The sequence below is a fragment of the Drosophila takahashii genome, chromosome 2R (assembly GCF_030179915.1).
Source record: "Drosophila takahashii strain IR98-3 E-12201 chromosome 2R, DtakHiC1v2, whole genome shotgun sequence".
NCBI lineage: Eukaryota > Metazoa > Arthropoda > Insecta > Diptera > Drosophilidae > Drosophila > Drosophila takahashii.
In genome coordinates this window covers 42,370,196-42,383,283 of record NC_091679.1, presented here as the reverse complement: position 1 = coordinate 42,383,283, position 13,088 = coordinate 42,370,196, and the positions used below count along the sequence as shown (strand labels likewise).

The following is a 13,088-nucleotide window of genomic DNA, read 5'->3' as shown; positions in this document are numbered from 1 at the left end:
TGATTTGTGCGTCCTCAAGTGGCTTTTGTAAACTACATTTTAGAAAAGGTTTTTAAAGTCAATTTGCTGCGATGGCAGCCTCCATGGATACGGATATATCCGCCAACCCGCTGCCCAGCAATGAGGAGGATCCCCTGGCCGAGGAGCGCCTGGGTTTCGTGCGGGAAGTGGGCGCCCAGGCCGTTTGGAGCCTCTCCTCCTGCAAGCCGGGTAATCTTGGGTTTTGAAATCTCTCCCAGAATAGGATTTATGTTTCTGCCTTTTAGGATTCGGCGTAGAGCGTCTGCGGGACAACATCATGGACACCTATTGGCAGTCGGATGGACAGCTGCCCCACCTGGTCAACATCCAGTTCCACAAGCGCACCAACATCAGCCAGATCTACATATACACGGACTACAAGCTGGACGAGAGCTACACGCCATCGAGGATCTCCATTAGATCCGGGACCAACTTCAACGATCTGCAGGAGCTGCAGGTGATGGACCTCACCGAGCCCACCGGCTGGGTGCAGATACCCATCAAGGACGGGAACGTAAAGTCGATTCGCACCTTCATGCTGCAGATCGCAGTGATCTCGAACCACCAGAACGGCAGGGACACCCACATGCGGCAGATCCGCATCCATGCGCCCGTCGAGGGCAAGCACTATCCCCTGGAGCTCTTCGGGAAGTTCGGAACCGTCGACTTCCAGAAGTTCGCCACCATTCGTTGAGGAATATCTATTCGAAGTCTTTTATTTTTATGTATTTTTCGGGGTATATAACTGCTAAAATACAACATTTAAAACATTACTTTAGTAAGTGTATGCATATTTTTGGTGTTTCTAATTAAATGCCCGTCACTTGTATATATAAATCGATTGCAAATAAATATATACCGTCGTCTAAGCTTAAGTACAAATTAACAAACACAATGGAAGTGTAAGAGTTATTATTGTTACCGTTTTTTATCGCGATACAAATGCAAAATGTGAAAATGGAACGCCAACAAAAGTGTGTGTGCGAGGCTCATTGCATTGCATATTATGTATGTTGCACTATCCCGAGGATTGTCGTTAATGATGGGTGATTATGTGTTCGATTTCTTAGCTGCCTTCAGCGTCTTGTAGTGATCCTTCTCTTCGCCGTTTTCGGGTGGCTCCAGCTCGTAGGAGGCCTTCATCAGAAGATCCTCGGTTAGCACCTCCGCCTTCAGCAGATAGGAAACCACAGTGGCCTGCTGCCCGTAGGGACAGATCTGTTCTTGCCACTTGCTGAAGCTCCTTAGCTGGCTGCCCAACAGCAGGCACTTCTCAAAGTTCAGGTTTCCGTTGGCCAATCTGCAAAGGATCTTGATTACTTCCCATCTTTTGTATTTGTATTTTGTAAGGCAAACTCACTTTGTTTCCTGGCTCTCATTAATGGCATGCAGATCTTTGAGAAACAGCGAGAAGAATGGTATAATGGCGCGTTCCACCTCCTTGGCCTTTTCCCTTTCCGCACGCCAAATAGCTGCCTTCATGGTGGATCGGTAGTTGAGAAAGTTTGAACTGGGATCCATTTGGTGCTCTAAGCCCTCGAACTTGGTGGTCTGAACTTTGGCCCACTGGAATAAAAGATTATATTAAACCAAAAACCCTTTTTAGCTATAAACACCCACCGTTTTCTTTAGGCGAGCTATGGCAGTCAGATTTAATGCTGTAAGAATGGCCATTAAGCTGTTGAAATTCCCTGTGTTAAAGCATTCCAGAGCTGTCTCCACCCAGAAGTCAATCATTTGTGCTCTCTGAGACTTTTTGCTCAGCTAAAAGTAGAGAAATATTACATTTTATATTCCTTTGCTTAACTTTTCCATACCTCACCTTCAGTACTTCGGTGGCAGTCAGGAAACTCAGTTGGTTAAACCACTGCACATAGCTGTCGATGGTCACCTGGATAAGATGATTTGAGCCCAAGGTGCCCGCCTTGGTTTGGTTTATGCAAGACTTTAGCTCATCCTTCGCCAGTGCTTCAACGAACTCCTCGAGGCGTATTTGCGACAGATAGGCGTACTCAATGGCATACAGTTGGTGGGCCAACTCGAAGACATTGCTGCAGTTGTTGATCACATTGTCCGTTTTGTAGACATTGGCTGCAAAGCGTTTCAGCGACTTAATACTGCTCTGACGTCCCAAAGAGCTGGCAGATGGCTGCTTGGTCAGCAGATGCTTTAGATGATTTCTCCCCTTTTCGGCTCTTTGTGCCTGAGACTGCGGAATGCCATCCAAAAAGGCAGTCATTCCTTTGAGCCCCCGCTTCTTCTCCAGCTCTTGCAGCATCAACTCGTGGAGAAAGTCGCCGGGACAAACGATGAGCCAGTGGCTCAGCAATCGCACAAGGTTATCCTCCTTTCCCTGGCAGTTGGCAATGAGCTTAGAGAGCAGCTCGTGGGGTGGCAAAAACAAACGGGCAGAGGTCAAAAGCGAAAACTGCACATCAGCATCGTCGCCGTTGATTAGCAGGCTGACTAGCGAATCCAGGCTGCCCTCCTTGGGCATGTCTTTGGCGTAAACTAACGCTGTTTGGCAATCGGATGGCTCTGTGATCTGCAAGTGGGTGTTCTAAACCAATAAAAGGATTAGTAAATCAGCAATTAACAGGAACTGTACAATAACTCACTAGAATTGAAACCGCATCCGCCTCATCTGCCGAGCTGGAAATGTCGCAGTACAAGGAGTCGGTTAATGTGTCACGTGGATGCGACCAGGGCGTGTTCATGGACACGCTGTGGAAGAGGCCATCGTGCCCAGAGTCGCAGCTACTTATATTCGAGCTCTTGTCCCCAATGGTGGTGGACGAAACGGATCCAATGACCTGATCGGAGCCAGTGATGGCCGAGCTGCTGGACATAAGGGAAGCATTCGAGAAGGTTTGGTTCAGCTGGCGGCCCAGAGGATCCGCCGGACGTTCGTCCGAGTCGGTGGCCTGCGAGGCGAACGTGGAATTCGAATATTTGAGGGCATTCTCGGGAGTGGCGCGAGCCAAGGCAGACTGCTGCTTGACCGGATGCCAGATCTCCTTCTGGTGCGACTGATGATTGAAGTTCTCCTTTGTCTCCACGGTGCGTTCGTCCAGGATCTGTCCGTTGCGCGAGACCAGCACCTCCTCCGTGGTGGTCAGCGAGGATTTGACCGTCAACGAGGTCTCTACCTCGATGGGCTGCTGGGCCAAGCCGGCGCGAAAGAGCAGCTGGTTCAAGTGCTCCACCGCGGGCATCTGCCCCTCCAGCAGAGCCGCCTTGATGGCACTGGCATCATCGGCGGGCAGGCCGTCCAGCTTCACGGGCACTCCGTTGACCAGCAGAACCTCCTCCTGCTGGAGCGATGAGGAGGTCTCGCAGTCCACGATCTTCACATCCTTGCCAAAAAGGGACTCTACGGCATTCAGGATGTCCTCGTCCATGTTTGGATGGGTTATAGGGTTTGGGGATTCGGGGATTCCAGGTGACTTGTGCCTTTCCGACTGGTTTAGGTTATTAAATGCGTTATGACCACAGGGGACTCTTTGGATTAGTCGCAATGCACATGCTCTATCGCGTACATTTCTGGAAAGGAAGGGGCCAAGGGGAGACGTTGATTAGCACACAAACAATGGGCAGTGGGACAATGGAGACAATTGGTGATCACAGGTGATCCGGGGGCTTTAGATTCGCTTTCGCGGTCCGGTGACAACACCCACTTTCCCAAAAGTGGGCTGGGCCCTCTTTTGATCAGAACATCGCTGCTCTGCACAGACACACCTGCAGGAACACGGTTGCGCGGTGGCCTTCCATGGGACGCACTGCCGCCATTCGTCACGGCATTCCCCGCCTGCTGCTCATCAAGTTCCCTTCGTCGCGCCGCGCCTAATGTAGTTTAATTCGCCAATTAATTGAATTTACTTCTATTATTGTTGTCTCGGCAGATTCGATGGTTATTGTGTACTATCGATATGCGCAGACTTGGGTCAACATCGATTATTTTATCGTTACCTAACGCACTCTGGCAACGCTGTTTGGCGGGGTCCATTCAAATCTGATTCTAAAGACTCAGAAATATTTTTTAGTTTAAAAAGTTGCGGATTAATTTCCATTTGATTAGCGTTAGCTTTTTATGATAGGTAATTCCTCTAAATTTGGATTTAGCACACAGAAAAAACAGTGTTACGAAGCTCTGCTTTTTCATAGGTACATTTTAAAATACGTTCATGGGCCATGTTTGGAAAGTATATTTTTAAGAGCCTAAAAAGATTCCTAAACATTTAAAACCCTTGAAGATTAGAACGAAAGACCCCATAATATTATTAATTTTTTTTAAATCTATTTTGTTTTATTAACGCTTTTCAAGTCTAATTGCATTGTGCAGTACATTTGCCCCCTAAACAATTGGATAGGAGCACTCATCGGCGATGAAACAGTAGTTCTTGCCACGGGGCAGGCGGAAGTAGCCCTTCTCTCCCCAGGTGTCGTCCCACGAGTTCTTGATGATCCAGTAATCCTGTCCGTTCTCCGATCCATAGCCCACGACCAGAATGGCGTGGTTGGGCTCGCCCTGGTTGCACTCATCGTCGTTGTAGATGCCACCGTCGTAGGACTTCAGCGTTTCCAAGCCATTCACCGAACAGGCCAACGGTCCCAGGGTGGCAATCACCTTCTTCATCTCCTCCTCGTCTCCGGGCTTCACCACACCGAATCCTTCCAAGTGGGCTCCCGACTGGCTGATGTCGAACTTGCAGTTCTCCTGCTTGTCCACATAGGGATAGGCACCCAGTTGCGACACGCCCTTCTGCTGCTCATCGAGGAAGCAGAAGGCGGCCTCCTGGAAGCCACCATCGCAACCGTTCAGGGCAAAGTCCTCGGAGGGACCGCAGTCCACCAGATTTTGCTCGGAGAGAGTGGGCAGGTTGCCGGTCTTGCGGAAGGTGTGACCCTCGATGGCGCCGACGGTGGCATGGGCCCAGCAGGATCCGCAGGTTCCCTGGAACCGCACATGGGTGACACCTCCGTGCTCGCGCCAATCGAAGGCATCCGGAACGGGACCAGGCTGCAGGGCGACCTCCCTTTGACTGGCGGCAGCACGGGCTCTGTGGAGGAGAAAATCAGAAATCAGTTATAACCGGAACTAAACCGGAAGTTAAAGAAAAGGGAGCACTTACTTAGCAGCGGGATTCCTCTTTAGACCCGTCAACTGCTGCAGGAACTCGGCGTGGGTCAGATCGGCGAAGGCATTCACGGCCTGCTTGAAAGTAGCTGTTCCCCGGGCAAAGGCCTCGTTTCCGGCATCCACCAGGTTCTTGGTGGCCGCAAAGGCTCCCTCGTGCAGAGCCTGATCGGCGGCATTGAGGTAGGTCTTTCCGGATTGCGACTGCAAGTGGGTTTTCATTTTAGTTTTCTCAGTTTTTGGGCAAGGAATTATCTGCACATCTTACCAAGAAGTCACCGAAGCTCTGGACATTCGACAGCAGAGGCACCTTGGGCACAACACTGGCGATATTGCTGGCAGCACTCTGGAACTGATTGGCAGCATTGCTGGCCAGGTTACTAAGACCTCCACCAAGACCTCCTCCAAGTCCTCCTCCCAGTCCTCCTCCTAGTCCGCCTCCTCGTCCGCCTCCAAAACCGAATTGGGCCGAGACCGCAGCCACCAGAAGTGGAAAAACCCAGAGAACCTTCATTGTGATCTGCAAAGTTAAAAATTAGTGTTACGAAAAAGCAGTTCCAACTGGTTTCCCGGTTTTCTAGTACACCGATCTATTAAGAGCGGGGAACTACTACTGATCTTTGCGTTGTAATAATTAATAATTTAATGCTTATCAGCCAATGTAGTTGAGTAATACGGGTTTAGGCACAGGTTGTCAATCATCGATCGAATCATCGCAAGTACTGCTCCATAGACTAACCTTTCGCGCTCGCACGGTCCACACAAATGTTTTTGGCTCGACCGGCGGACAGAGCTTTTATAGAGCTCTGGGGGACTAGAGGGTTGCAGGCTACAAACTGGCCAACCTCGCCCCCACCCGATCCGAATCCGAAATCCATAAATCCCAAGTCCAGTGACTCGGAATTATACAGAAATCGAAGCGCGTCGATTAAAAAACCTATGCATACACATATATTTGTGCTATAACTATTTTGATGTGTGCGATCTGACGATATTTGCCGAGTGGTTTGGGAACTCGTCTTGCTTCATTAGCGCTATGTAAGATGGTACGGAATATAGAATATAGACAGAAACACTGAACAAATTAGAACCAAATCTAGTTTGGAGCAGATATAAACACCACATTGACGTATAATAAAAAAAGGAATATTAATCTTGATTATTTGGCTCTTATGTGAGCAATGATTACGCATTTCGATGTTTCTATCGGGGTGCATTGATTTTTTGTCGCACGGATTCTCGTTTCCAATTAGCACTTTTAATCCCTTTCAAAGTCGCTGCTTTGATAATGTATTTGTTCAGGAAAAACCGGAACTCTGCCGAAAACCCGTTGTTAAATTCGAGTAAATTAAGTATTACGAGATAATCTGAACTGAACAGGGGCAAAAATTCAACTTTAAAAGCACGACACGCTTAAGTTCCGTTTCCACTAAATCAAAATGCCGTTAAAACAGGATCTTTATCAATCGCAGCGATTATAAATCAAATAAGTCAACCAACCTTTCTGGACGATGGACTTGGTCGAATGTTTATGGGGCCGTCCCAAGTCCTTCCTTTTATAGAAACTTTTTAGATCGAAGGCGTGGCTAATTAGTGGCTAGCAATGTATATTAGGTTTCTTTATTAGAACCACTTTTAATCTAGCCGAATATTAATTAAAATCGGCACGATACTAAAACTAGTTTTTTATAAACATTAACATATTAACCTCTAAACCAATTCACACATATTAATATTTTTTATCACACACACTTCATACTTTTTGTGGACAACCATCTTAAAATATACAGAAAACAGTAGCTGTAGCTAAAAAGGAAATTTCTCCAGATGCCCTTGGGGAACCCCCCTATCTGCCTAAAAAAACTAGTTTCTTATCGAAATTAGGTGTCTATGAGTTAATTATGTCAAAACAAACATGAATATTTATAACAGTTTAGTTTATAGTTTTTATAGGCCCAACGAGATCGGTTGTTGTCTGTATTAATTAAACTTATATTAATATTTAATTAAAAACAAGAAGCTCAGGAGCCAGTAACATAGATAACATGGATATTAAGAGCGAGTATTAAAGATAACATGGATTTTAAGAGTGAGTAACATAGATGGATATTAGGATTGGGTAACTAATGGATAGGAGCACTCTTCTGCGATTTGACAAAGGTTTTTGCCGCGCTGCAAGCGAAAGTATCCCTTTTCGCCCCAATTGACGTTCCACGAGTTCTTGACGATCCAGTAATCCATTCCGTTCTCCGATCCATAGCCCACAACTAAGACGGAGTGGATTAGATCGTAATTGTTGCAGGACTCGTCGTTGTAAATGCCTTTTCCGTAGAAGAGGAGGCTCTCGGAGACACTAACCGAGCAGGCAATGGGACCCAAAGTGGCCACCACCTTTTTCATTAGCTCCTCGTCCCCGGGGGGAATCACACTGAATCCATGCACTTGGGAGATCAACTGATTACCTTGAAACTTGCAGGATTCCTGGCTGTTCACATATGGATAATTTTCGGTGGGTGGAACACCCTTTTGATTCTCAGAAATCCAGCAAAGGGCAGCCTCCTGGAAACCACCGATGCATCCATTCAGGGAAAAGTCCTCCTTCGGACCGCAGTCAATTAGGTTCTGCTCGGAGAGATTAGGCAGTTTACCCGTGGCGGCAAAGGTGTGACCCTCGATGGCTCCGGTGGTGGCAAAGGCCCAGCAGGATCCACAGGTTCCCTGGTTCTTCACCGGGGTGACACCGCCCTTCTCCCGCCAATCGAAGGCATCGGGAATGTGTTTATCCTCAGGAACAATGGCCAATGTGCGCCTGCTAGCAGTCCGTGCACTTTAAGCAAGAAGAGAATATTATACAGGGTTTTCCATCTAGTTTTAAGTGGGTTCATCCCTGATTCTGGGGTCTCACTCTGTCTCAGGTGACCTCTTCCGACCGGTCAATTGTTTAACGAACTCCTCGTGGCTCAGATCAGCAAAGGCGTTGATAGCCAACTGGAAGGTGAAGGCTCCTTTGGCAAAGGCTTCGTTACCAGCATCCACAAGATTCTTGGAGGCGAGGAAAAGACTCTCGCGAAAGGTCCGATCTGCTTCGCTGAGCGCCTGTCCTGTTTGATTCTGGAATGGGTTTTAGAATTAAGATCTAAGTTCATAGTTCATAGGAAGTGAATCCCCTAAATCTCACCAGAAAATCGTCAAAGTTCTGGATGTTGGCCAGCACTGGCACCTTGGGCACGAAATTGGCAAAACTGGTGAGAGCACCTTGTGCCACATTTGAAAGTGCTACTGCAACGCCATCCGCAAGTCCTCCAGCTACACTTGCAAATCCCCTAGCCACATCTGCAAAGGCTCCTAGTCTATCAGAGGCTCCCCCGAAGCCTTCGAATCCTCCTTCTCCAAATCCTTGGCCAGAGACCGTCGTCATCAGGAGCGGAAGAATAAAAAGAATTTTCATATTTATAGGACAAATATTATATCATCCAAGTGGATGGGATTGGCTTTTAACTGCTGATTATCTTTTAGACTTTCTTCCAGCAAGAATATCTTTAATATGTGGTAAATCCCCCGAACGGTTTGAAATAAGCACTGCGAACAATGCATTCCAGGCCGCCTTTTATAAACTTCGATTTAGACCTGGTTCTTTTTATAGGAATCTGGATATAAAGATTCGCGATCCAGAAACTCGTATTTTTAGCGTAAAAATGCATAAATATTTTCATTAATTAATAAATTAAAGTAGAGTGCCAATTGAGATTAAGTGTTAGAACCGTAAACAAGAGATAACTCTTAACTTTATTTAAATGAATTTAGTGTTTTGATAGAATATAACTATTCAATTAAAAACAAGAGACTGTGAAGAATTTCATGTCAAATTATAACGTGGATATTACAAGGGAGTAATCAATGGAAAGGAGCACTCTTCTGCGATTTGGCAACGGTTTTTGCCCCGCTCCAAGCGGAAGTAGCCCCCTTCGCCCCAAATGTCGTCCCACGAGTTCTTGACGATCCAGTAATCCAGTCCTTTCTCTGATCCATATCCCACGACTAAGATGGAGTGGATTATCTCGTAATCTTCGCATTCTTCGTCGTCGTAAACGCCACTTGCGTATAAGAAGAGGGATTCAGCTAAACTAATCGAGCAGGCAATGGGTCCCAAAGTGGCCACCACCTTCTTCATCAGCTCCTCGTCTCCGGGGGGAATTACGCCGAATCCATGGACATGGGCGCCCAACTGGCTGGGTTGGAACTTGCAGGATTCCTGGTCGTTCACATACGGATATTTTTCGGATAATGACACTCCCTTCTGACTGTCAGAAATCCAGCAAAGAGCGGACTCTTGGCAACCACCATCGCAGCCATTGAGGTAGAAGTCCTCCTTTGGTCCACAATCGACCAGGTTCTGCTCGGAGAGATTGGGCAGCTTGCCCGTGGCGGCGAAGGTGTGACCCTCGATGGCTCCGGTGGTGGCAAAGGCCCAGCAGGATCCACAAGATTTCTGATCCTTCACCGGGGTAACTCCGCCCTTCTCCCGCCAATCGAAGGCGTCCGGAATGGGCAAATCATCCGGAATGACGAACAGTGTGCGCTTGGCAGCAGTCAGTGCACTTTGAGCAAAAAGATAATATTCAGGATATTTCAGGTATAAATAATCCCAGCCTCAGGGGTCTCACTCTGCCTCAGGTGACCTCTTCCGACCGGTCAACTCTCTGACGAGTTCCTCGAGTGTCCGTCCGGCAAAGATGTTGATCGCCGACTGGAATTTAACGACACCTTTGGCGAAGGCTTTGTTACCGGCATCCACACTATTTTTTGAGGATTTGAAGACACCCTCGCGAAATGTCCGATCTGTTTCGTTGAGCGCCTGTCCGGTATGAGTCTAGAAAGAAATTTCAATTTAAGATTTAGCTTTAAAGTTTTCCACAGGAAGGCCTTTAAATCTCACCAGGAAATCGTTAAAGTTCCGCATGTCGGCAAGAGGACCTTTAGATACATTTGAGAAATCTAGTTCTTCCGCAAATCCTTGGGCAAAGAACGTCGTTATCAGGAGCGGAAGAGCAAAAAGGATTTTCATATTTTACTCTCGCGTCAAAGAAATGGGTGGGATTGGATTTCAATGTCTGATAATCTCTTTTTTTAGTCTAGAATCTCTTTAATAACGGGTAAATCAATCACACGATTTGAAATGAGCACTGGAGCTTATGTGGTCTGGACTGCCTTTTATAAACTTCGATTTAGACCTGGTTGTTTTTATTAAACTCGTATTTTTAAATTAAAACTGCATAAATATCAATGAATTAAATAGAGGGCTAATTAAAATTAAGTGTTATGACCGTAAAAAATATTGAATATCTACATCATATGAGCTTTGAGGGTGATCTTGATATATTTATTTATATTTGATATATTTCCTAAAGTCTTACCCGGAAACCAGAATCTCCGAGCAAAACAGCTACAAAACTAAAAAGAAATTGGCACCTATTAAAACACTTTGAGCGAATGCATTCATTTGGACTTTATCTTTAAACCGGAAACACAAGACAAATTAATGTTTTATTAAAGACCGCCATAAACTTTATGACCCACACGCCGCAACCAAAGACGACTTAAAGTAAGTATGAAACAATGATTTAGTTATAAGCTAAGCTAAGTTCTTCTTTTTAATCTGGCAATATTGTTTTTAATTATCACACTTAATCACAATTTAACCCGAATTTTTATATTGAATGTTATCTTTTATCAATTTATTTTGGTGCAATCGAAAACTTGTTCTTTAATTAAAATCAATTAATTACACTATGCAGCATCAAATATTTACCTCGATGGCTGCTATATTTTTAGATTCGTTACAAATTCCAAAGTTAAACTGCGTTTTCCAAAAAGTTCCCCGACGCAAGGATTCTTAGCAAAATGACCTCAAAGTTCGAAAAATGCTGAGATTGGCCAACTTTCTAGAGCTCTCAGAGGCAAACGGATACATTGTTTGATTTGATGTTAAAGTTTTTTAAAAGATACACTCTTTATCTTTCAAACCCCATACTTAAAATAATTTTAGGATTGAAAATTTTCCTTGAAAAACGCAGTTTAACTTGGGAATTCGTAACGAATTCAAAAATATGGCATCCATCGAGGTAAATTTAAAAAACACTAAAAATGCTGCACAGTGTTATTACGGTACAAATGTTTTGTTTTTACCCTAACGGAATGAAAAAAAACTGTGTGCACCTGTTTTTAAGCAATTTGTCAAGAGAACACAATAAGTAAAAAATGTAAAAATATTTTTACAGATTGTTTGGGAGAAGAGTTTGCCTTTTTGCACTACCATGCCAATTTAATTAATTCAATATAACCTAAACAATAAATAAACTATTTTCTTACCAACCAATCCATAAATTCAAGTAATTGTGTAAATTTGGTATTACACAAAAGTCATAGAATAGTTTTCCTAAAAAATAAGAAAATTGTTTGGCTAACCACACAGCGTAAAAAGTTTTAACAAGGACAACACATTATATTTATATTCTAAATTTCATAACGATTTAACTGGCTTAAAGAGTTACAATTAAATAATGTACTATAGTGTAATTCATTAGAGTCTAACCACTCTTGCGACGTCTGGTCTGTCCGGGTCGCGATTCCTGGGCTTCGTGAATGGGCGTGGCTTCGGGCAGGAAGATAATGGGCTTACGCAGATCAACTGGAGGTTGGGCCCAATTTTTGGTCATAGGAAAGCGCTGAAAATATAAAAATAGTAAGGGTTATATTCAGAATCCATGGGGAAAATAGAAAAAGTACTCACGCCGCTGGGTCCATTAGGAGATCCATGTCCCACCTGGGGAAAAGCCAGGGAAAGAGCTACCAAAGTGGCCAGGAAAGTGAGAACCAGGATTACTTTCATTGTTTGAAGGATTGTTAGAAGGGATATGGTTTTCAAGACAACTGTTGGGTTGGAACTGATGATGCTGGACACCCGAGATATTCCCTTATATAACGCCGCCAAGTCGGAACTTTCGCCAGCGAGATTACTTCCCGAACTTCCGGGTGCTTGCACTTAAATCATTTGTGCACTCGCAAGACTGGCTGTTTAAAAATAACCCCCATATCGGAGGGAGCACTTTTGCTTTCTGGAGCCCAGCGAGAGAGATTCCCCCAGAGATTCATCCAGATTGGGGCATTCCCAGTTAGCAGTTACTTACTGTTCTCGGTTATTCTTGGTGCTGCTTGAAGAACAAACAAGAAAAAAAGAGGAAAAATAAAGAGACCAAGAAGCTAAGAAACCAAGGAACCAAAGAACCTTTTTTATATTCGTTCGTTGGACCCTGCTATACATTTCAAGGTTGTCTTGGCATCTGCTGCTGCCATATACCATATATGTACGTTGTGTGTGCTTCTTTCATTAACCACTTTTAGCAACAGCAACAAGAACAGCAACAACATCAGTCAACAGAACTTCAAACGAAGTCAGTCGTCTGCGCATGCGCGAAGGTGGAGCTCGAGTTGAGATGAAGATGAAGTCCAAGATGGAGCAGCAGGTGGGCAGGGATGGGGGAAAGGGCTGGGGAATGGGTAGGGTCTTGGCCAGAGGCCCCTTTTCGGGATCTCCGATCTTCTGGTTAATGTGTGTGCTGCGGCCAAAGTCTCAACTCCCATCTCCATCTTCGTCTTCATCTCCATCTTCATCCAATTGTTGAACGACACCGACACACATAAAACTTGATGTGATGCGTCTGCGTCTGCGTCTCGGAATCCTCTTTAAATTAAGAAAGATGATTTGCAGATTTGAATGCAGACACGGACATACATCGTGATGTAAGCCCACCGAGGAATTTATTTATTCTTTGGCCGCTGGCTTTCGTAGTGCAATAAAATTCCACGGCACACACTTCAGTTTTTAGAGCCTTAGCAGTTAATTTACGATTATTGGCTTTCATCTTCGTTT

The 13,088-nt window shown here is 45.2% G+C and overlaps 5 protein-coding genes and 1 pseudogene across 5 annotated transcripts; 1 reads left to right on the top strand and 5 right to left on the bottom strand.

The window, feature by feature from the left end:
* Window positions 1-2: 2 nt before the first annotated feature.
* On the top strand, window positions 3-794 carry APC10 (anaphase-promoting complex subunit 10). The gene is made up of 2 exons (XM_017139091.3): window positions 3-210; window positions 267-794. The coding sequence occupies exons 1-2, from the start codon at window positions 72-74 to the stop codon at window positions 713-715; spliced, it is 588 nt and encodes a 195-aa protein (XP_016994580.2). The 5' UTR covers window positions 3-71; the 3' UTR covers window positions 716-794.
* A 136-nt stretch (window positions 795-930) lies between these two features.
* Window positions 931-3,942, bottom strand: LOC108055654 (ras-GEF domain-containing family member 1B-B). The gene is made up of 6 exons (XM_017139089.3): window positions 3,760-3,942; window positions 2,640-3,564; window positions 1,844-2,581; window positions 1,642-1,785; window positions 1,382-1,587; window positions 931-1,321 (listed from the first exon to the last, which is right to left on the bottom strand). The coding sequence occupies exons 2-6, from the start codon at window positions 3,420-3,422 to the stop codon at window positions 1,072-1,074; spliced, it is 2,121 nt and encodes a 706-aa protein (XP_016994578.2). The 5' UTR covers window positions 3,423-3,564; window positions 3,760-3,942; the 3' UTR covers window positions 931-1,071.
* A 356-nt stretch (window positions 3,943-4,298) lies between these two features.
* On the bottom strand, window positions 4,299-6,008 carry LOC108055723 (cathepsin L). The gene is made up of 4 exons (XM_017139181.3): window positions 5,898-6,008; window positions 5,427-5,678; window positions 5,154-5,362; window positions 4,299-5,081 (listed from the first exon to the last, which is right to left on the bottom strand). The coding sequence occupies exons 2-4, from the start codon at window positions 5,670-5,672 to the stop codon at window positions 4,376-4,378; spliced, it is 1,161 nt and encodes a 386-aa protein (XP_016994670.2). The 5' UTR covers window positions 5,673-5,678; window positions 5,898-6,008; the 3' UTR covers window positions 4,299-4,375.
* Window positions 6,009-7,267: 1,259 nt separating this feature from the next.
* Window positions 7,268-8,606, bottom strand: LOC108055611 (cathepsin L-like). Its single transcript, XM_044393275.2, has 3 exons — window positions 8,337-8,606; window positions 8,064-8,269; window positions 7,268-7,985 (listed from the first exon to the last, which is right to left on the bottom strand). Exons 1-3 carry the CDS (start codon window positions 8,604-8,606, stop codon window positions 7,268-7,270), a joined length of 1,194 nt encoding a protein of 397 aa, XP_044249210.2.
* A 432-nt stretch (window positions 8,607-9,038) lies between these two features.
* LOC108055612 (procathepsin L pseudogene) lies at window positions 9,039-10,223 on the bottom strand (annotated as a pseudogene).
* A 1,522-nt stretch (window positions 10,224-11,745) lies between these two features.
* Window positions 11,746-12,047, bottom strand: LOC108055633 (uncharacterized). The gene is made up of 2 exons (XM_017139023.2): window positions 11,949-12,047; window positions 11,746-11,883 (listed from the first exon to the last, which is right to left on the bottom strand). Exons 1-2 carry the CDS (start codon window positions 12,045-12,047, stop codon window positions 11,746-11,748), a joined length of 237 nt encoding a protein of 78 aa, XP_016994512.2.
* Window positions 12,048-13,088: the final 1,041 nt, after the last annotated feature.